A 24,757-nucleotide genomic window follows, 5' to 3' on the forward strand; every position below is an offset into this window, starting at 1 on the left:
ACACTATAATTTTCTGTTGTACTATACCAAAATAAATACATACATTAGACCCGAAAATTATACTGATATTCAACTTCATGTACTTTTCTTATTTTTTGGATATATCTGTTTAATTATTTTTAGATATAATATAAAGGATATTTACAGTCATTGTATATAAATGTTGGACTAATCCATTCAGCCATTTTCAATTTAGAGCAGTTCAAAATCAACTCAGGATTGTGAAATTTTTGAGCGTTTTCTAATAATTTGTTAGACCAAGTAGTGAAAATGTTAGACTATGTTATATATAGGTATTTGTAATCTACTCACAAAGCCCTTTCATTTGGTACCCCACATGGTATGTTTAAAAGAAAAAAGTTAAAAACTTTGTACTGCCGATTTTGTGACGTCACAGTTATCCCCCCCACACTTAGAAAGTGACAAGTTGTTATTTCGTACTCAGTAGACTCTACTGAACACAACGATACCACTTGTCGGTAGTATACTGTCCAGTCACATCGAATGGTGTACTATGTATAATATATGTTCACTCGGAAATATTGTGTAGGGTTAGTTGTCCAACGTTGGAACAATCGTACACAATGAAACTTTGCGATTTCTCGGAAACTAGCTGTTGTTAGCTAGTGCCGTCTGTCAAGCAAGGGCAGGCTCAGGGACCCCCAGCACCTCCCCAATACGCGAGCGCGCCTCGGAGACGGAGCACGTTGCTACGAGCATTATTGTGAATTCGTACGGCAAAAGTAATTTTTTTTATGTACCTATATGTTTCGCAATTTTTAACGATGATATAGAATCGAGTTTGGCGTTATTTAATTTTTTGTTGTGTTCTATGTGTATTAAAGTTTATTTGGAGCTAAAGATTTTTAAATTTCGTTCACTCTTTATTGCAATTTTTTTTTAATTGTTTAAAAAAAACACCCCTAGTCTCACAATGAATCATTTGTATGTAGTGTGCAATGAAACATGATAAACAAAACACCATTTACCAGTACACAATGAAACAAACTCATTATTTTTTTAATTAGTTAAAGAATATGTGAGAAATTTGTGAAAGTAAAATAACATGAAAATTGATAATAATTTGTCTATCATAAGACACTTAATTTTACAAAACGGCTGAGATATGATGGTTTATATGTTGGATGTTTCATTGATGGCGAGGTAATAGGTCACATGTCTAACATTGAAACGGTCGTACACAATGAAACATCACGATATTTATAAAACACTATGTTGCTAGAAAGTGTATGATATCAAGCATGGAGATGCTCAAAACCCTCCCGCGTCCACCTAGTTGGCAATAATGCTCCGTGGACATAGAAGGCGTACCTTTCTCGCAGCATGCCGTACGTGCCGATCAAATTTTCGATTCACTTTTATTTCGCTTTTAGATATTTCAGCAATATTATAATCATTTCATAAGTGGGAAACCTTTTAAATAACCAATTTCAGCCTACCACTATTTTCTCAGTTTCTTTCTCATAAATTGATTGAAAGCATATATGTATTAATGTCACTTATTTTTACACCGTTTCAATGTTTATTGACCATGTTTCATGATAGACTATAATTATTACATTTATTTCACTGTAAAAATTGGAGTGTTTCATTGAAAACAAGCATAATTTACACAATGAAACAAAATTCATTTAAAAAAAAAGTATTATAATATAGAAACTGTTACAGATAGGTAGAAACTAAGAATGCCACACGATAGCCAACTAAATTGTTTATCTTCATACGAAATATCACACTCATAACTTTAAACACACCAGAGATAGGAAGGTATGAACTTTTGGTGTTTCAATGTTCCACAACTTACCCTACGGTTCTAGCTAAGAGCGATTGCGTTTTCAGATATGATCCATTTCAGATACCAGGGTGCATAGCCAGGCTGCCAATCGTTTACGCTCCGTAGCGAACGAAACGCAACTGTCTCTGTTGCACTAATATGGAAGAGTGATAGAGAGATTACCGTATCGTTCCCTATGGAACGAATGATTGCATCTTGGCTACGCACCTTGATTGCCTTATACCTAAATATTCCTAGCCAACCAAAAGCCCGCCAAAACCAACTTTTCCATAATAAATTATTGAATACCGACAAATTATGATAGATCAGTAGATAGTAGTAGTTACCTAAAATGTAGAAGTAAATTGATCATAAATGTTACTCTTACAAAAGCCACAATGCGTAGCATGCAGTGCATCTGCAATTACTAGGTTTCGTCCCTAATCCCTAGTGTAAAATGCATTAAACATTACAAAAATTATACATCCCTCCTTCCTTTAATCTCCTACATTCAATCAATGAATATGAGAAATCAAGGGAAATTGTACGGAGTATTATATTTCTGATATTTTTTAGGAACGAATACTTCTTTGACCGGAACCGACCCTCCTTTGACGCAATCCTATACTATTATCAGAGCGGTGGACGACTGCGGCGTCCGGTCAATGTTCCACTGGACGTATTCTCGGAGGAAATCAAGTTTTACGAACTTGGCGAGCAAGCCACCAACAAATTCCGGTACACACCAAATTTTAACAATTTGTTTATATTTTTTTCATAAGTATTCCATTTTTCAAGAACAACTTGGACACACTTAGTGTGTTTAGAATTACTGAGAGTTGCCTGTTCATGATTTTGTAGAAATAGTGCTATCTAAATTAGTAGTTCTTTTATAGGAATATTGAACATATTTATATAACGTCTATTACAGTGAGGATGAAGGTTTCATAAAGGAAGAAGAGAAACCTCTCCCTTCAAACGAACGACAGCGCAAGATTTGGCTTCTGTTTGAATACCCTGAGAGTTCACAGGCTGCCCGAGTAGTTGCCATTATCTCCGTGTTTGTCATCCTCCTCTCTATCGTCATCTTCTGCTTGGAAACGCTTCCAGAATTTAAGCACTACAAGGTCTTTAACACCACAACAAATGGTACCAAGATTGAAGAGGATGAAGTGCCCGACATCACTGATCCCTTTTTCCTCATTGAGACTCTCTGTATAATCTGGTTTACGTTCGAATTAATAGTGCGGTTTTTAGCATGTCCGAACAAGTTTAATTTCTTTAGAGACGTGATGAACATTATAGATATAATAGCTATCATTCCTTACTTCATCACTCTGGCCACCGTGGTCGCCGAAGAGGAAGACACGCTGAACCTTCCCCGGGCGCCAGTATCCCCGCAGGACAAATCGACTAACCAAGCCATGAGTCTCGCCATACTTCGAGTGATTCGTCTCGTACGAGTCTTCAGAATCTTCAAGTTATCCCGTCATTCCAAAGGATTGCAAATCTTGGGACGAACATTGAAAGCGTCGATGCGAGAACTTGGACTTTTGATATTTTTCCTGTTCATAGGTGAGTGGAAAAATGTGATACCTAAGAAATTTTATTATGACAAATCGAAAAATCACAAATAAAATAACAATTAAGTGAAATATCCCTAGTCCACATACGTTATGTTAAGCGTGTTAGGTATAATTTCCAAGCTTAAAATTTAAATAATCTATCGGCATTTGAATAAACGTCTTGAGATTAAGTAAAAAGGAGTATCAGTGAAGCAGAGTAGCTGCGGAAGGAAACGCGCACCGCGCGTTCAGTGCCGGGCGGGACGAGGCCGCGACGCGGGCTTGAGGCTTGCGTACACAACATACTTTGTGTTCGCAGGGGTGGTCGTGTTTTCCAGCGCCGTTTTCTTTGCTGATAAAGATTGCCCCGATACTAATTTCTCGTCAATACCTGATGCCTTTTGGTGGGCAGTCATTACAATGACCACCGTCGGCTATGGAGACATGAGGTAACCCGCGTCGCGCACCACCCTGCCCCCGTCCGCTCGCAAGCGCTCCCTGGCCTGTATGTCGCACTGTATTCGCCGTTGGTGTGTGCTTGTTCTTAAAGGTGTGGTGCTGTTTTCATCTGCGGTGTACTTCGCTGAAGCCGGAAGTGAGAACAGCTTCTTCAAATCCATACCTGATGCGTTTTGGTGGGCGGTCGTGACAATGACGACCGTAGGATACGGAGACATGACGTATGATACCTACCTACATCGACATCACCCTATGTTTCATCCACGCCTTTCCTCATTTCATTTTACCCTACTACTCCACACATTTGACGTTTTAACACGTTCGTGATTTTCTTTAGCCATGTCATGTAACTTATGCTTCACTATGATTTTATTGTCGGTTCGCTTAGAACTTTTAACCGATCACTACACTCTACCCACTATTTTATTATAATATAATATAATATTATACTTACTTATTGCACGTTCAAGAAAGTTCGTTTCTGTCTTGTTTTATTTTTATTTTAACGACGGTCTACTGTTTGTCATCGTTCTCTTCCTGAACCCCTACAGTTTTACATGGCAGCGTGTTTATTGTAAAATTTCCCTAAATGTGATACCCAACATTACCGTTCTCAATCAATGATTGTGTGCTGTCGTCGGTGTGACAATCGCCCCTCCAAAAGCGTATTTATGAGTGGAACAGCTTTTATTGTGGACACTTCAACTTTAGTATAATTTAATTCTAGAAAAATAGCCCAAAGTCGACTGCACAGTTGATATACATACTTAATCAATTCGAATGAGTTGAAGTGAAATAAATGTATGTAAAAATTCCAGCCCACAACCGAATGTACGAGTATGCTCCTTTGTAATGCTTTTGCTATAAAATAAATGTAACCTACCCCTTGTAATTCAATGTTGTGACCTAATTATCTCATCGAAAATGGTGGTGGTCATGTATATTGAACGCACGTTTTCGAACAAATTTCATCTAGGGCATTAGAATTATTTTGCTTGTAATCACCTAAAAACCTTTGTACCAACGTTTGTCTGTTTCTCCTATCGTAAACATCCTATGGATTAGTTGCGTTTGTTTCAGTCTTGAAGATAGCGGTAAATTTTACATTAAATAAGGCTACCTACTATGTAAAATTGGTGTTCAGATTTAGCTTCGCTTATTTTGTCATCATTAGCTTCCCGTCACTCAATAAAATAGCTTTTACACCATTTTCGATAGAGAAAATTGCAGTGTTTTATTTCGGCGATGTTTAGGCATGATTGCAATATATTGACTCATATCGTAGTGTTCATGTCGTAGCAACATCTTCACTCTGTAGGTTTCTGTTACGTATTATTACTTTCAGTTCAACTTGACCTAACTACATTCGATTTAAGTGCAAAACTGAGAAGAGACGTGTTGTTTATCTTTATATCGTTTTCCGTAGTTTGTCATTGTAAACTATTGTAAGATGGCCAATACGTTTTAATGTGTATTGCACTTAAACTGCATGTAGTCGCTGGCGCTAAACTCAATATGCAACGCGATAAATTGCAATGCTCAAAGAAACAGTAAAAAGCTAGCGAGTGTGAAAGGTGATGAATGAAATTGTTATTATTTGATAATCTTATTTGGCTCTGCGAATAGTCTTAAATAACTACATTAAGATGATAACTATTTCATATGAGAACGTTACATTGGTTTTAATAATTATGTTAAGTAGGTGTATGTGCAAGTAGACGTGTTCCTATTAGGTATGTACATGAATCCATCATTCAAGTAACGCATGTTCACCGTCACGGCGTTCATCTTTTTCATTACCTACATCATAGACTGATCTTTCAATCTTAGCTAATCTTATCTGGTTTATTTAAATGTTACCTATAGATACAACTGGTAATAAAATAATGTATAATTATGGTTGTCTAATGAATGCGTGTTCTTATTAGGCCGGTTGGAGTGTGGGGCAAAATTGTCGGTTCCCTGTGTGCGATCGCTGGCGTGCTCACCATCGCGCTGCCGGTGCCTGTCATCGTCTCCAACTTCAACTACTTCTACCATCGCGAGACTGATCAGGAGGAAATGCAGTCCCAGAACTTCAACCACGTCACCAGCTGTCCGTACCTGCCGGGGACCATGGGGGAACCCTATTTAAGTAAGTGAAAATTAAGTAACGCCGGGGCTGTTTTTCCATCTGTCCAAATAATGTTAGTAATCTGCAATCTGAATTGCCTTCCATAGTATAGTAACAAAAAAAAGTGTTAATGCGTGCTGGTAATTATACATATATTTGCACCATAGGTATGGTTTAAAATGTATTCTAAGGAGCAAATATGTCCACCATGATGATGTTTGCATGATGATTGATGATTCACTAGACCTAGACGTGAGCAGGATCGACAATGTTCATGGATCGTTCAGCAACTTGTTTAAATGAAACAATCACACCTTTTTCCTGTTTTTTAACCTTAAGTACTTAAATATTTAATTGGCTACAATCGTGATAACTTACAACACCTCATTAATGAAGATAAAAAGCTTTTTAATCATTATGACAGCAAGGACTATGAAGAAAAATATTGTCACACTTGAGTTCTCACTTAATGTTACAAATCATGACATTAAATTTGATACTTGTCACGGATAAAGCTAAGAGTATCCTGTATTTGATGGAAGTAGTAGGAATTGTAGTACTGGTGTTACCGTAAAATGGGGTGAGTAGGGTTTGCGGGGAGAGTTGGGTTATGAATGGGGAGAGAAGGTATGAAAGGGGGATGAGATGGGTTTTTAAGGCTACTGCTACAAAAATAATGTTTTCCAATTTAAAATGGAGCTATAGTAATACTCATAATAAAAAAAAAACGATCCAACAATCTTCCAAAATCACCTTTGTAAAAAAACCCATCTCACCCCAATTACAAGGGATTACGGGGTGAGGTGGGTTTTCCTGTGTATCGTTAAAATTATGAAATGGAACTACCCAAAATAAAATAAAAACTAAAATACAAACGACCGGAACACTTATAATGTACACCATTCAGTTTGCATATGTAAAAATAAAATGTTATCGAGGTTTGAATGTCAGTTTTATTCCTACTCATCCCATTTTACGGTACTGGTACAAACAGTAGTTTATCATCTACTGAATGCGCAAGGTTGGTCCTGCTCGTCTACTGAATGCGCAAGGTTGGTCCTGCTCGTCTCCTGAATCACTAGTATAGTTATGCAAAAATAATAAATTAGCTAGAATTAAAAGCATATTTTAAGTACACAGTGTTAATTAGCAAATCATAATTTTTTGGCAGGTAATATAGGCAGGACAGGTACCTATGTATATTGGACTTGGGTAGTTAAATATAATGAGAAGATAATTATTTATAGTTATAAATATAAATATTATAATTTATTATTTGATTTTAGAAAGTTTTTTTTTGGATATTTTTTTTTATTTTGGGGACACTTTGAATACACGGTTTTATGCAAGTATTAAATAACTACATTTATGTATATTAATTAATATATTACGTCACAAAAAAGCTTAAACTTAAATTAGCATCTGGGTTTTTAGCCTCGCGCCGCCCACTATACCTAGTCGGTCACTAAAGTTCTGTAACTTAGGTTTTCAACTGATTAAATATAAAATAAAGCTTAAAAGAAATAAAGTTTAGGCACAGTTTGATAGCTTATTTTGTAATGATCAAAACATGATATAATAATATAAAATTTAGATGAATTTATGGGAATCCTTGTACTAAGGCGCGTAAGAACTTATATTTTTCACCTCAGCAGCTCGAACAAGCCTACTTTCGTCACTCCCTGGAGTGAGGAAAGTGCGACTTTCCTCAAAGTGCGACTTTCCTCACTCCAGGGAGTGAAACAAAGTAGCTTTTTAATTTACTGAAGGCCATGAACTGCCACTTCATACTCCTATTACAAATTCGTTTTTTTTTGTTTCTCTGTATTATTCTGTGTAATTCGAAATACATTTTAACCTTTAATATGTTCTCACTGCTGAGGTGAAGAATTATATGTGCAACACGAGAGCAAAGTTATTTTACCCTCGCTACGCTCAGGATTCTAACTTGGAATCACACGCTTCACTCGTGATTCAATTATAGAATCTTTTGCTTTCTCGGGACTCAAAATAAACACGTAAGAAAAAACAAGTTTCCTCTCTTGTTGCACAAATAACTATTCTATAGATGTGCTATACGCGTGCTGCTGTTTGGGACAGAACGTACGCAATGCGACAAAATTTAAAAAAAAACCACCTACGTAATTTTCGAGTTATTTGTTGCCCACCATAAATCATACTAAATTTACGGTGGGGAATTAAAAAACGAGACTGTGACAAGGACAAACAATAATAGCGCTTTCTCTTCTACTCCTACTGAAAGATACATAAGACTATCCCGTTCTGTCAGTTCCCCCCACCACTCATGATCAATCCATACTTAATATCCATGGCGCGTATACATTAAGGCCGTTTCAGACACATCCCAATTTAAGATTGGATTGTCTATTATGGTTTAAGATTTTTTTTCTGATAAATTTGTAAATGGCGCCAATTCCAGTCCCTAATTCTCACTGTCAAAATATTTTCTTGTGTTTGACCTTCCTCATAGTCGTAATGAAAAGTAGTGCTTAACTCGGGTAAAAGTAACCATCTCACAGTGATATGGTTCGCTTCCCACCATTGGTTAATAATCTACTATTGTTTGTTTTAATGAGGATTGACTTACAATGTACATTGGACGGCACGAGGTTAATATTATTTTATAAGACTTGTTGTTGAAATCGACAAACTCTTATCCTTCCGGGTTCAGGATTTTCTGAAATGAGCAAAAAAAAAAGTCTCGAGTCTTTTACATCACTGAGGTTTAGATAAACAACCCAAAGCAAATTATTAAACTATGTGCTGGTAAATGTAGTCATATATTATTTCACAGAGGCGTTTCGCATTAAATTATTGTCATAATTTGAATAAGTAGGTATATGCAAATTTTCGCATGAGACATTTTGCGCTGTTCACTTATATTTTTGCATGTGCGATGCTTCTTTCTTCATTTTCTTTTATGTTTTATTTTCGGTAATTTCAGGTGGAAAAGAAGATGACACGGAAGAGATACGCTGTAGTTATTAATTAGTTTTGTGCCAGTGTTGTGCTACTAGACTAGACTAGTGCTTATGTTTAATGGACCACTCATCGACAGAGACGATCTTTGTGATATTAACAATTAAGAAATATTTCAAACATTGTAAATAGTAGATATAAGCTATGGAAAAATAAAATATGATAGTGAAATTGATATTTTAATAATTTAAAAAATGTACTTAAACTACTGCTACTACAGCATTGTTTCTATTACGGTACATCATTGTTTTATAAAACTCAGTTATATATACAATATAAACATAAAAATTAACCCGATAACATAGTCCTTCTATTTAAAACTTAATCAAACGAAATTTTGCACTTGTTTTGGTTGCAAACCCGCATTTATGAAAAAATAAGTAGGTACAATCCAGTTTATTACTAATAAATAAATAAGTACCTGACTGATTTTGCGTTGCTAAATATGTAGGCCACTTCTGATGTATCTCTATACTTAACAACATTAAAATTAGTACGATGACAACGACACCTTATACTATTTAGGAAAATATATGAAAAAATAATACGATTAAATTAAATTAAAGCCAGACATTTATTTTACGTGATAAATGTCGTACTTACAATTAAACATTTTAAAAAATTGAAATAAAACTATGAAAACGGATTATATCGCGTATATTGAATTTATAATACATCCCGACGTTTCGAACCCTTTACAGCGTTCGTGGTCAACGGGTGACTGAGGAAAAATTACAAAGTGCAAAAATACCCACATACTAAAAATAATGAACAATTATAGACTATAAACTTTAAGGCTAGTTGTACATGCAAAATCGGTTCTTAAGGCTAGTTATACACTACAATTATTTTCAAGTAATTTTTTTCTTGTTTTAAAATTTTTGATAAGTATAAATAACAATATCTGTTCAATTAAGTTCTATGAAAATGCATTAGCTGAATTAATTTTGTATTAAGCAGGAACGTCTGCGAAGCGAAAGATGCTATTAAGCTAAGAATAACTTTTAAAGGGGAGAAATTTACTGTCTTGGGTGAGACTTGAACTCACGACCACGGGCTACTGGGCCAGTGATCCAGTGGTCGCGAGATCAAGTCTTACCCAAGAAAGCACATTTCTCCACTTTTAAAGTTAGTCTAAGCTTGATGCATTTAAGCTTAATGCATTAGCTGTTCACAATAATAATTATCATACACAAACATCGCTTTAATTGTGATTTAGGATTTCTGATTTTATTTAGTTTTATTTTAAAGATATTTTATTTAGATATAATTTGGCTTAAGATCAAGTGAACTATTCAGGTAAGTTATGACTGCTTATACGTGTTTACATTACTATTTTGGTTTGCCGTAGCTTCCGCTTGCTTACCCCTGCAGGTTATTAATGTACCTACAGTTACCATACCAGCCAGAGTAGATAGCGAGTATGGTGATTGAAATTATCTGAACATATGTACTTAAGTTAACTTTATTGTTAAGAATCAAGAAGATCTGAAGATCGATCACTCGCATGACTCGCATCGACACTGCTGCTGCTGATTGTACCTAGATACTGTCTATTGCTCATTCAGTTTTTATGAGAAAAAGTGAGAAAGGTCTACTCGACACTTATTTCAATATTTACGAATCAAAAAACAAAAGTACTTATTTTGTATATTGATTCGTAAATATTGAAATAAGTGTCGAGTAGACCTTTCTCACCTAAGTAATTTAAATACCTTCATTTAAAAATGAAGGTATTTAATTACAAAAAAATATTTAAGTTTATTTTGCAGAAATGCTATTAAACTTATTTTTTTAACAATGAAATTAAAGAACTCTGCGGGAGTACTCGTAAACACGAGGTAAAAATTTTACCGCACAAAGTGCTTACCTTTTCTGCTTACTGCTGGCAAGTTCTTTACAATCCAAAATAAAACCACTTATACGATTACATTAAAAAAAGACCTCCTTGTGATTTTGTAATATTGCCTTCTACTCCGATTGTTACATATTTCTTGTGGATTTAAGCTTTGAGGCGTAAACTACAAGACTTGAGTCGCGACTGCTGAGCCTTGAAGCCTCGAACCTTAAAGCCTCGGAACCTTAACGACTCGAACTAAGAGTTCGTGTTGCTGCTTACGAGCAAAGAAACCTCGAGTCTTTTGGCCTCAAGCTTTAAAGCCTCCTAATCTTTGAAGGTTTAAGTCTGTAAGGTTTTTAGCAGTAAAGGTTTGGAGCAAAAAGTAAAAGCGTTTAACAAATAAGATCAACCTATGCTATAGGGTAGGGTGAAATTTAATACGTTTTTGTGAAATAGGGAATAACAGAAAAAGATAATTATGACTTATCGCGTTTTTTGAGTTCCGTATAGTCAACTAGGAACCCTTATAGTTTCGCCATCTGTCCGTTCGTTTGTCTGTCAGTCCGCGGGTTGGCTCAGTGACTAGTACTAGAAAGTTGAAACTTGGTATGAATAGGTATGTGTTGTGAAATGTGAACACGCTGACAAAGTGCTCGAGCAAAAACAAAAAAAAATCTTCAAGTAATCACCCAGTCTTAATTAAGTAATAAATCTTTTTTTAAATACTTTTATTTTTATTTCTTATTACTCACTCATATAGGACGGAACAAAACGGGAAAATTTTAAAATATAGTTTCATAAAAAATGTATCTGGATGTACATACGCAACGGAATCACGGTTCTAAATGGTCCACCCTGTATACGTTGCAGGCAGTAAATGCGTTAACTGATGTTAAGTTACTCTTCCGATATAGATATAATAATATTCGTATATTCTCTACACAAAAATAATTTCTGCAAAGAGAGTTCAACGTATGAGCTCTAAGCTTGACACAAGCTTTTAAGGTTGTGTCACGCTTAAGGTGTCGGGGGCTTGAGCTTAAGTTAAAAAGCTAGAGTTCCCTATGAGGCCCGAGTCTTAAAGACTTCATTCTGACGAGTCATAAAAAGTTTGAGTCGTTAAGGTTCTAAACCGCTTTGTGAGCAAACCTTTAACGCTCTAGCTTTCAAAGCTTGAGCCTTAAAGGTTCGCGAGTCGTTAAGGTTCAAAAGTCTTAAAGACTAGTCTTTTAACAACACTACTTATATTTCATAAATCACAGTAATTGTTATTTACAGTGCGGCTGCATGGTTCAAAGCTTGTTAATCAGAATTGCTAATTTAGACAGCATTTGGGGTTTTTATTAATTTGATTATAATTTAAAAACATTAATTCGATTTGTCCCTTACAATTTTGATGTGAGTTTGTCTAATTATTAATATTAAATACACGTATTTGCTTCAGTTTAAATGCGTACAGGTAACATAAGACTGTCTACCTTTACGCATTTAAACTGAAGCAAAAATATAAGGTTACTCAGTTAATAAATACTGACTGTTAGTTACTCAGTTAATAAATATTTACCCCCTTATTCATAAAACTTTACAGGCCTGATTTAGTTAAATAAGGTTTTATCCCTTTCTTACAAATACGTAAGTCAAAATGACAGATAAAGACAAACGATTTATAGCTGATTCAGGCCAGTAACAGAAAACAGATATATTTAATTAAAAACGTACAGTTAATGGTATACCATCATAAAAAATAACAAACTTATCTAAATTAACCAATAAACTACAAAACTAACTAAAATATTTTATTCAAAAAGACCTCCGCGAGCTGTACCGGATGCAAAGGTGCCCATCAAACTTGCCGCGTTACCACGTTGGATAGCGATGGCCAACCTTTGCACCAGGTACGAACCCGCGCGAGCATCAGAGGTCCTCTCCCTAAGTAACGCGTTTATGAATAACGCCAAGTGTCTATATAACTTGTAAAATCAATTAGATAGTATAAACCAAACAGAATACATTCACCAGAAAACTAATGCCTATTTGACTCGAGAAAGTGATCCGTTTTGTGATGAATGCTATTCGGCTACAAATTTTACAACTCAACATTATGCCTGAACAGGCTCTAGACCTGCAAATTTGATGGATCGGTCATGAAATCGCTAATTATCACTAAAGTAGCCATCACACAACCAGGTCACCTTGTGACACTTCTTCGAGAGAAATGTGCACCCTGATACAAACCATACATTTAACTAGATTTGATAGAGCAAGGCAAGCGCTCTCAATAGCATGACAACCAATGGTGTCAATTTTTGCGTACACTCTATATGACGTCGCGAGATCAATTTAGGGACGATAACTACTTTATTAACTGGTTGGCATGGTACAATTATTAATTAAAACAGAATGTGGCATTTTTACTGTGGCAACCTGGCAACCAACCAACGCCTGACAGTTAGCTACTGAAAGATAACAATGACCATTTTGCTGCTTCTGGTTTAATATTTATGATTCGTAACCTGCATAATTATTATCACTACATAGTATAAAACAAAGTCGCTTTCCGCTGTCTGTCCGTCTGTCCCTATGTATACTTAGATCTTTAAAACTGCGCAACGGATTCAAGAGGAAGCTCTATATGTATAATTTGTAAAGGTTTTGTGTAAATTAGTTGAACTCCCCGTGCGAAGCCGGGGCGGGTCGCTAGTTTATTATAAGATGAGCACTCTTAACATAAGTATGTATCGTACAATAAAAACATAAACAAACAATGGAGAAATAGGTCTTACATCTGAATGATGCTAAACTTTGTTCTCATTGTAATTAAATCGTAATTTTCCCCATTATGTTACTGGCTAGCGATGGCAGCTAGCCAGACATTAAGTGTTCTAAATTCGCGATATTTTGGATCTGTTGAAATCAATTTAACTCGGTTTGCTCCAACCAGACATTGACATACTTATTTCTTAACGTAAGAGCCCGGTTACGATTTTAATCGCAAAAATGTAAAATTGATAGATTTAGTCTGTGAAATTGTACACCTTTTGTTACCTAATTGAAATAACAAGTACTGGTTTCTATTAGCACGTCTTCTTATCTTGCATTTTACCAGATCAATTTTTTGAAAACAGACTCACTAAATTAGTAATGATTTTTTTCTGATGGACGTTTAGGTAAACGCGCGTAAAGCACTGATTTTGTCGCTCTTATTTGTAAATTTCGTAAAGTGTGGACTGATAAAAATAGTAAATTTGTATTACACATATTCTGTACTTGACGTTTATCAGATTACATATTTGTTATATGACTTATAGTTCGAGGAAATGAAAGTTAAACGAATTCGATTTTCTCTAGAAATTACCTCAAAACAAGTGACAATTTCTCCGAAAATCTACTTATTTCCGACGTAGTTTTCATACTCAAATAATCTGCAATGTTTACTTAAACTGTTGTTGTACATCATTTTATATAAATTGCAACTTTTATTTTTTGACGATTTTTTAGCGTGCGTCGCCCTCCGTGTAAAAAGTTATATTTGTTTGCGTGTTTGGCTGTACTGTGTGCGTGTAAACTGCGACCAGAAACTTTAATCCTTGGGTTGTAAGTACTTGTTTAATAACCGCCTCCAAAAAAAAGGAGGTTCTCAGTTTAACCCGTATGTTTATATGTATGTATGTATGTTTGTTCGCGATTATCTTGCGTTTGGCTGAACCGATTTTGATGCGGTTTTCAGAAAAGTGTTTGTTACATTCTGGAGAAGGTTTTAGTATACATAGAGCTGAGCTGATGCTGAACCCTGGCTGTACCTAGTGGAACGCAGGTTTGGTGCAACATAGGCACACGCTGTTTTGGTCTTCCTACACGTCTTGATGAGCAATTAGGAGAGCAGTACCCAAGATGGAGCTGATGCTGAACCCTGGCTGTACCTAGTGGAACTCAGGTTTTGTGCAACATAGGCACACGCTGTTTTGGTCTTCCGATACGTCTTGATGAACACTTGGGAGAGCAGTACCCAAGATGGAGCTGATGATGAACCCTGGCTGTACCTAGTGGAACTCAGGTTCATTTATTGTTATCAGATATTTATTGTTTCCCCATACAAACTTCCACCCCCTTTTCACCCCCAGTACCTACTGCACGTTAAACGTATGGTAGCTCTGGTCAGGTGCCTGCTTCGTCTGGCAGCCCTCCAGGTGTTCCAGGACTTGAAGAACTTAACCTGCCTACAGCATACTCTACCAACTTCAGATTAAAGAAGTTTTACCCCAGATCCGATGCGTCCAGCAGCACTCCAGGTGTTCCAGATTTTGAGCTGTCTCCGTCATACACTACCGACACCTTCCATCCAAATCGGTTTTATTGGGTCCCATACAAACTTCCATTACCCCCCCCCCCCCCCTTTTACACCCTATAGGTTTGATTTCTGGGGTAAAACCTATCCTATGTCCTTCCCCAGGACTCAAACTATGTCCATACCTCATTTCATCCTAAACGGTTCAGCGGTTATTGATTCCCCATACAAATTTCCACCCCCTTAAAGGGTGAGTTCTTGAATAAAAAGTATTCTATGTCCTTCCCCGGGCCTCAAACTATCTGTATACCAAATTTCAACAAAAGGCTAGTTTCCCCTCTGGGTTGGAACGTTGGAAGGTCAGATGGCAGTCGCTTTCGTAAAATTAGTGCCTACGCCAATTCTCGGGATTAGTTGCCAAGCGGACCCCAGCAGACTTCCATGAGCCGTGGCAAAAAGGCTGGGATAACGCGAGTAAGATGATGATATATAAATATATAAGATATTACCTTAGTGCAAATCATTATCATCATGCTATATAATTTTTATGTATTATATGAATACATAGGTATCAAATTTACCGAAAGTTTTATTTTAACCTAACTAAAGTTATAAAGTGACGCATAATGTTGCGAAAGTACCAATACTGTTTAGGCGGTCGCGTTATTTCAAGCAGCGGCCGGCGTTCGGCTACTGTGTAAAAGTCGTATCTTCGCTCGTTTTAAATCGACTACGGGCTCTTATACTTTAACCGACTTTCCTTTCAATTTTTTTGGAACCAGAATTAAAAAAGAATAGCAATATACATTTTATTTTAGAATACCTACTATTTCAAGTTCATTATATGTCCAATCTGGTAAGCAAAATTAAAACCCCTTATTAAAATACGAGGAGTGATTAACGTAACCAAAATACGCTGTAGGTATATTAGCTTGGTTGTGGTTTCGATCTCTTATGTTAGATATATTATGGCGCTTGACCATTTGCTGCAGTTTCAGGACCGATACAGAAGAAGTCGTCAATGAGCGACGATTCGTCGTCAGAGATGATGGAGCTGGAGGAAAACGCTCTAGTAGCGGACCCGCACTTGGAGCAGAACCTGCGGCGCCTGCAGGAGGAGGAGAAGCTGCTGCTACAGCAGCAGGCGGCGCTCGAGGCCGGCAACATGGATGACTTTGCGGCCCTCGAGCACCAGGACGCTCTGCGTCTTAACCAGGTAAATATACATACATCTACTTTATCTCATTCATAACCTAGCTTCTACTGGGTGGAAACGCAACGTTATTGCCATCTTTGATCGCAGTGCAATTCTTAAATTCCTACTGTCTACACATATAAACCGCTGTAACGTAATCTCATCCACAATATTATTAAGTTGCCTAAAATCTTAAAGGCAACCTAGTAGAATATTTGCTATATCTACTCCCGTTAATGACTTACGTGTTAACTAAAGCGAAGTGGGGCTCCCATACAACAAATGTGATTTTTTGCCGTTTTTGCGTAATGGTACGGAACCCTTCATGCGCAATCCGACTTGCACTTGACCGGTTTTTTTAGGGTTCCGTAGTCAACTATAGGAACTCTCATAGTTTCGCCATGTCCGTCTATCTGTCCGAGACTTTGCTCTGTGAAAGTTAGTGCTAGAAAGCTGCAATATGGCATGGATATATCAATAAATCGTACAATAAAAAAATAATTAGCGTTCCTCCCTACACATACCTAAAGTGGGGGTGTATTTTTTTTCGCTTAAACCGTACAGTGTGGGATATCGTTAGATAGGTCTTTCAAAACGAATAGGGGTAGGTATTCAACAAAAAAAATAAACATGCAGTCTCCGATTGAAAGTAAGTTCTAAGGAAAGACATCATGGCCATATGTCTATTACTTTAATTAACCTACTTGTTGCGAACGCAACCTTTTATGTGTATAATGCAGTAGCAAAACGCAGCCGTCGGGCTCGCTTACTATGCGGAGGCTTATTTAAATGCACCAATAGGAGCGCTCCACATAACCTGTATCGCGGCCAATTAGAGGCACCTAAATTTAGACTACCATTTTTAACATTCAAAATTAGCTTAACCACTTTCGCATCAGCCTCCATACTATTACCACCACTTATACACCTTTAACCGTTTACGTCAACTGTACCTTGTAAAGCAACCAGCACCTATATGATTATACGTTTACTTCAAATCGAAGTCTTTTTATTTGTCGTCGAGATCTGCACGGCGGCTACACTACTTAATTAAAGTAATAGACTGATTATGCAAATTCGCCCTGTCTTCTTGGTTTCCTCGTATTCGACATGGAAAGTAGATTGTTTAACTCGGGTGAAAGGCACCGAGCATCATTTCATCCCTTTTTAAAAAATCTTAGCTATACTAATAGCTCCAGTTTAACCTATTATGACGGAAGGGTAACTACGAAACCCTACACTGAGCATGGCCCGACATGCTCTTGGCCGGTTGTTTAACCTTAACTATACTTATGTAACTTGCTACTTACCATTTAAACACTACTTGTCATGGCAGTTGCAACAGCAAGAGCTTCAGAAGAAGCAACAGGTGCAAGCGCAGCGATTAGCGCTGCGCCAGGCGCAAATGAACAACGCGCAGCCACCGGCGCACGACGCGCCCCAGCGTCGGGAGCCGACTATGCGCCGCCGCACCACCTGCACCGTCCGCGTCAACAACCTGCATGCTGCCGAAGCTATAGAAACGGACGTCTGACCATTGGGTGAGTCTACCGACTACTTACATTACAGAACAAACCATTCATTTCCGAGTCTCTGCACGCTAAACCATTCAGTTAAAGATAAGAAAACTTCAAATTACTAACGGTAGAGCTAATGTTTAGGTGTCGACAGGAGACATGGGGTGAATGATTATACGCGCAGCTATATACAGGATAGCTAAAAAATAAGTGCATTCCCGTAAAAAATAAATGCGTTCCGGCAACGGGAATACATTTATATTTATAGTATAATCATACTGAGCAACTTTTACTATGGGACCAGCCACGAAATCGCGGAAAAAAATTTACCCTCCCATAGAAAATGGACCAGCCAAAATGTGAGAAACAGCCCAATTTTTTTCGCGATTTCGGGGCTGGTCTCATAACAAAAGTTGCTCAGGATAATCCCATAACCTCCCTGGCAACGAGAATGCACTTATTTTTTAGCCACCGTGTAGGGTAGGCACCAGTAGTCAGCCTTTTTACGAAATTTCTATGTTCAAGATCGTTTCATTTGCTTACTAATTGACCTATAAGAATTATTAAAGTTTTTACTGTTCAAGAATTTCATATAGTTTAAGTTTTGTAAAGAATAAAACGTTTTTAAATGTTGCTTTTGGAAATATTTCATTAAATATAATGAAAGTGCGTTTTTGCCAGTAATCAGCCCCCTGTGTACCAATAGACAGCCTTTAAGTACCCAGTGCCCAGCCATCCCATTTTAACGGCTGATTAGTGGGTTCTGAGTTCCACGATGTCAATGTCCACTGGTCAGCCACAGGCTGACTACTGGGTAGTTACTTATTTCAATCAAATAGTCATAATAATGTAAATATTTAAAGGTGCTTGGCTTAACGACAGATTTCATTTGAAAATAAAAAAAAGTTCTGATTCCTATTGTCAGCCTCCCCCGGCTGACTTCTGGGTTTACGACCTTTTCAAAATTACTGCCTTAAAACCCAGTAGTCAGCCAAGGGAGGCTGACTATTGGATTTCGTACAAAAAAGTAGTTCCCAATAGTCGGCCGCCTTAAAAATGTTACTTTTATATGGATTTATATTTATTTTTCACTTTTCTCAGATAGAATAAGTATTAGTCATGTGATGCAGTCTATATTCTTTTAACAATAAATCATAATTCGGCTGTTAACGACTTATCAAAATACCATGTGACATTCCAAAAAAAATAGCGCATATCACATGATCCTTCATGTCAGAAAACAGCACTTCTTTGAAGTAGTGTTGTGGTTTATGCTAGACAATTCTTTTAAAAATTTTACTATTTTTCAATTAATAGTTTATTAATCTATAATATCACCTACTTTTCACATGAAAATTAGAAAAGGTTTGATAATTACAGCCAAAAATAAGCAAGAAACGCTAACCACTGGTGCATGGCTGAGCACTGGTGCCTTTACCCTATATAGTCCTCCTCATCGATTTCGATGACGGCGACCTCAGCAATTACGGATTACGCCTATTATGAGTATTATGTGCCCGAATGTGTCTGGCCAGGCCGAACTTGGTCTTAAAGACTCTTTAGCAGGCATAACAATAGAGTTGGCCAGACGCGTTGTAGGTACGTACGAGTATACGTGTAAGAGGGCTTCGGTCTCACTTTACGTTACACACAGCTACATAGTGTAGGTACCTAGTACCTACCAGTTGCAAAAAATAAAACAAATAAGTGAATTTGATTAATGTGCACGATATTTGAGAGAAACTTTAGGTACAGAACTTTGAACTGAAACATGAAGGTTGTTGATGTTAGATGTAAAAAGAATACAAATTTCAAAATCCTGTTACCGGACAATCCTGACATGTTGTTGTGGGCGTGATCCACATCCAAATGGGTCAATAGGGAGAAGTCAGAAACTATGAGAGATAGCGACATCTGTTGTTAAGAACCATGGCTTCCATTTTAGATTTAATAATAATGGCATTCAGTATTTTTTTTTTTTCAAAGCTCTGGTGGCCTAGCGGTAAGGGCGTTCGACTTGCAATCTGGAGGTCGCGGGTTCAAACCAAACCAAACCCCGCCTTCGTACCAAGCAAACCCCGGCTTCTCATTAGATATTTACCAGTCGCTTTTCGCTGAAGGAAATCATCGTGAGGAAACCGGACTGATCCCAAAAAGGCCTAGTTTCCCCTTTGGGTTGGAAGGTCAGATGACAGTCGCTTTCGTAAAAACTAGTGCCCACGTCAATTCTTGGGATTGGTTGCCAAGCGGACCCCAAGATGATGATGGCATTCAATTATTTCTAATTTTTTATTCAAATTTCAGGATCAATTATACAAACAAATACTACACGCGATTACATAAAGAATATTGACCAGTTTCGATACCCGATTATGTATGAGAGTTAAAAAAAAAGTTTGAATGTCATTATTATTAAATCTAAAATCGACGCCATGGTTCCTAAGAACAGATTTTGCTATCTCTCATAGTTTCTGACTTCTCCATACTGACCCATTTGGATTGATCACCCTGTATATTAAATCTGTGGCGTGATCTCAAGTCTGGACAGTCTTGGTGCCGATACCAATAGTATTTTTGTTAATAATCGTTTATCATGTCTATGTTAATGAATTTACTGTTCGTTATTGTGGACTAGTATCCTTACCACGAGTTTGACACTGACAGATACGCTAGCGACTGCGTAAACTACTTCACAACACAATGCATCTACCTCGTACTGATATTCGTGCAAGCGAGATGCTCTAATACAAATTTAAAAAACCGATTACCTGGCAATCCTGACATGTTGTTGTGGGCGTAATCTCAAGTGTGGTGCCGATACCGTTAGTATTTTTGATAATAATCGTTTATCATGTCTATAGTATGTTACTTACTTTTCATTACACTTGCTCGAAAAAGATCTTATTTCATGCAGTTGTTCTGAAGGGAAAAGGCCTATATTTTTCCCGTGGGAGTTATGGATTGTGAAAAAAAGCTATAATTCTGTTTTAATTATGTCACTTATTCATACGAACCAAGTACGTTATAAGTTACCTTAGTATGCTTTGTTTAAAGTCAAGGAATAAGGGAGTTTTACCTTTAAAATACTGACGATTTAAAAGTTAATATTTTTGTTTGTTTAAAAATATTTAATTAGATTAATTTAATAGCCGTTTAAAATATTTTTACACAAAATGTTCAATCTTGGCTAATGCCAAAGGTGTGTGCCTTCGATGCCTAACCTGTCAAAAATGACATATAGCGCCCGAATGTTTCAAATGTCAATGTCACCGTATTTAAACTAAATTATAAGCCATTATTTCGATTATAATTTAGTTTTTTCTTCTCAACATTGTGTGTAACTCCGGGGGTAAGAACATTGTAAACTCGAGGTTTTAATTATATCCCTCGTTTACAAAATCTCGCTTATCTCCCTCGTTGCACAATTTACTATTTCGTCATTGTGGGCTAGTATCCTTACCACGAGTTTGACACTTGACATATTAAACGGCCTCCTAACCTAGTCGGTAGTGACCCTTCCTGCGCAGCAGGAGGTCCCGGGTTCGAATCCTGGTAAGGGCATTTATTTGGGTTTATCACAGATACTTGTTCCTGAGATGTTTTCTATGTACATATGTGCCATTTTCAACCAAAAGGGTACTTATTGTCGCTTGTCAGTAAGGCGCTTTCCATATAGCTTCAATTACAAATCAACCTTATCGACAACCGACAATATGGTTCCTTTTGGGTTGAAAACGTCACATTTATAAGTATTTGTAAATAATTATATATTATATGTATCATCGTCTAGTGCCCACAACACAAGCCTTACCGAGCTTACTGTGGGACTAGGCCGATTTGTGAAAGATTGTCCTAAAATATGTATTTATTTATATTAGCTAGCGACTACGTAAACTAACTCACAACGCCTCTCCCTCGTACTGACATTGGTGCAAGCGAGATGCACTGCGTTTGAGTTGACGCAGTCGGTAGTGTCTAAGGCCGCGTTAAACTCATGGTGAGGGCTTATTTATCCCATAGCCCAGTTTTTTAGTCCATTGGCATCGCCTTCCTATAGTAGTTCATTTTAGGTTCCATCAACCCTCACTAGTCCTTACACCCTGTCCGGTGCTGCCTCTCCGTGCGTCCCATGACACGGGCTAGGGCAGCATGTATGGATGTTTGCATAATGTGATGCATGTTGAAGCTCAGTGGCCCCCTTAATAAATTTCTACAATTTTATGTAGTCAATGTTTTTGCCTTCTTCTAGGTTTTTAAAAGCCTACGAGTACATGAAACTGAAACTCATTTCAGTAATTTAAAATATGTCTTGCCGTTTTCACACGGATATAAACGATAGCTCTGCAGCTATTTTTATCCTCTCGCTTCACATTATTGGCGTATGTGGGGCGGTGCGATTATGAATGTTTTGGGTACAATCAAGGTTATAGGCACACAAATTACTATATATCATTTTTACGCCCTTTCTTTTTAAATGAGAGTAAACGATATGAATTTCTTTTAACGACATCTTCATATATGGTCGAAATTAAACTATCGTGGTATCGTGTGATCGTGGTGTATTCGTTGTTCTTCATATGTTGCACTGATTAATCATCTAGAATTACATTGTCGATCCTGCTCACCAAATTTTATCAGATCATAAAATATGTAGGTAGCTCGGTAGAGGAGAACAGTCGGACGTACAATAGTGTCAAATGGGGTGAATGGGGACGATTTTTAACTTTAAGAGAGATTTTAAAGGATTTTTTCCTCGATGGACACAAATGTAGGTTTATTTTAAACTTTTGTCGTATGTTTGAGAATCGATTAATAATAAAATATTTATTAATCATTTCGTTTTAATGTACTTTTTTTGAAAAAAACGGGCCATTTTGATTCAAACTGGATCCGGGGTGAATAGGGACGACTTAGGTACGAAAAGGGACAAGTCATCAGGGTTGTCAATATAATAAGTGGTGTAAGTCTAGATAGTTTATTGTACAGTCGCCATCAGATATATCGGAGCGGCCAAGGCGCTCACAAATATCTGAACACGTCTGTATTGTCAAGGCGTTAGAGTGCGTATTCAGATATTTTTGAGCACCTTGGCTGCTCCGATATATCTGATGGCGACTGTACATAGTAACTTTAAAATGATTAGGTAAATATTATAACCAAGATTAAAAAATTAACTTTTAATTATTTGTTGTAGGTAATCATAAAAATATATATACTTAAGTATAAAAAAATACCACAGAATGATTAATCTTAATTGTTATTTCATTATTAAGCGGGGCTTATTATAGGGACGAAATTAACAAAAGTCTGAATAATTAAAAACAGTTACCTATTACCTAAATCCTATTCTGATATTCCGCCTGTTTTATAAGTTGGTTTAAGTGCCTAGTACTCATCTACCAAAAAAACACTAAACAAACAAATAATAACTAATTATAAAAACTATTTTTGGCAGCATTGTCCCTATTGACCATTTAGCGTCCCTATTTCCACTTATTGCGTCCCTATTAACTACCAGAGGCGTCCCGCTCCACCCCTCAGTCGTCCCTATTCAGCCCTGTTGCGTCCCTATACACCTAGTGTTTTTTCGAAATGTTCATGGATCTCTATTTTCCCACTTGTTGCTAACAAAACAAAGATTATTTATACTTACCATGTAATTAATATGTTCTCAATTAAATGCCAAACCAATTTTTCACCGTCAGAAGTGTCACAAACAAGTAAAACCTTTACTTTTAAAGGAAGTTTTGGAGCTCATATCAACCATTCGTTGACAGACTCAATTTTAAACTGTTGTTTGTCAATATATCACGAATTTCATGCTTTTCCAGTGTTTCTATTATGAAAAGAATATAATCAACTATTATTTTCAATTCCAAGATATAATTTGTAGTGTGCTACGTTGGTCATTACACACGAGGCGATATTGTGCGCGCGAGCTGTAAGCGAGCGATGTGTGTAATGACCAATGCACACGCGTTTCATACGACGTTTTTCAAGACACTGTAATAGTACATTATGATACAAGTGTGCTAAGTTGGTCATTACACACGAGGCGATATTGTGCGCGCGAGCTGTAAGCGAGCGCGCAATAAGAAAGCCAATGTGTGTAATGACCAATGCACACGCGTTTCATACGACGTTTTTCAACACACTTGCGAGAAAAAAAAAGAAACTCATATTAATCAAATTATAATAGTTAAAACAGTTAGTATTGTGTGTTGCATCTGTCATACAGCCGGCCGCCCCTCGTCCCGGCCGCGGGCGGCGCGGCGGGCGGGCCGGCCGGGCCGCGCACCGCGCAGGCGGTCGGGCGCGCCGGTGCCCGCCAGTTCGACCAATTAAAGAAGGCTCCCTTTCCATGTATATTATTAGCAATCAGTTACCTTCTTAACTCAGTCGGATAATATAATGAAAAAGCACGAGTGGAATAATACACTGAAAGAGCACGCGTATTTAATATCTAGGATTATGAGCCAAAAATCGGTGGAATAAAAACGTCGTTTTGAGCAAGTGTGTTGAAAAAGTATTTACAGTACATATGGTGCTACTTTTTCGCACTAGTACGTAAAGAGCACTGTTCGTGCATATGTCGAAAGTTTAAAGGGCCATGGATGTACTGTAAAACGTTGTAAGATACACGTGCAAAAAGTAATTCGCAACTCGTGTCGATTTAAAACACTCCCAGTGGTTGTGTTTTAATTTATCGCCACTCGTTTCGAATTTTATCTTTTCCGCACTTGTATCGTAATAGTACATTATGATACAAGTGTGCTAAGTTGGTCATTACACACGAGGTGATATTGTGCGCGCGAGCTGTAAGCGAGCGCGCAATAAGAAAGCCGATGTGTGTAATGACCAATGCACACGCGTTTCATACGACGTTTTTCAACACACTTGCGAGAAAAAAAAGAAACTCATATTAATCAAATTTTAATAAAAAATTAAAAACTGTAATAGATGTCGTATATTAAAGAAAAAGTGACGA

The 24,757-nt window shown here is 37.1% G+C and overlaps 2 protein-coding genes across 7 annotated transcripts in view; both read left to right on the forward strand.

Moving 5' to 3' along the window:
* Positions 1-9,103, forward strand: part of LOC134754261 (potassium voltage-gated channel protein Shaker) — a 403,882-nt gene extending 394,779 nt beyond the window's left edge. For 4 of the 6 annotated variants that reach the window (XM_063690472.1, XM_063690469.1, XM_063690474.1 and 1 more), the window contains exons 4-8: positions 2,372-2,533; positions 2,727-3,370; positions 3,911-4,040; positions 5,748-5,953; positions 8,898-9,103. In XM_063690472.1, the coding sequence (XP_063546542.1) occupies positions 2,372-2,533; positions 2,727-3,370; positions 3,911-4,040; positions 5,748-5,953; positions 8,898-8,941 (1,186 nt within the window). In that variant the 3' untranslated portion in view covers positions 8,942-9,103. Of the gene's footprint in view, positions 1-2,371; positions 2,534-2,726; positions 3,371-3,679; positions 3,810-3,910; positions 4,041-5,747; positions 5,954-8,897 lie in introns of all 6 variants that reach the window. The other 2 variants (XM_063690470.1, XM_063690471.1) reach the window with 2 other exon arrangements.
* Positions 9,104-15,985: 6,882 nt separating this feature from the next.
* The window catches only part of LOC134753995 (probable serine/threonine-protein kinase mps1), a 29,087-nt gene continuing 20,315 nt past the window's right edge, over positions 15,986-24,757 (forward strand). The window contains exons 1-2 of the mRNA XM_063690037.1: positions 15,986-16,273; positions 17,589-17,793. Of these exons, the coding sequence (XP_063546107.1) occupies positions 16,079-16,273; positions 17,589-17,786 (393 nt within the window). The 5' untranslated portion in view covers positions 15,986-16,078 and the 3' untranslated portion in view covers positions 17,787-17,793. The remainder of the gene's footprint in view (positions 16,274-17,588; positions 17,794-24,757) is intronic.

The sequence above is a fragment of the Cydia strobilella genome, chromosome Z, assembly GCF_947568885.1.
Source record: "Cydia strobilella chromosome Z, ilCydStro3.1, whole genome shotgun sequence".
NCBI lineage: Eukaryota > Metazoa > Arthropoda > Insecta > Lepidoptera > Tortricidae > Cydia > Cydia strobilella.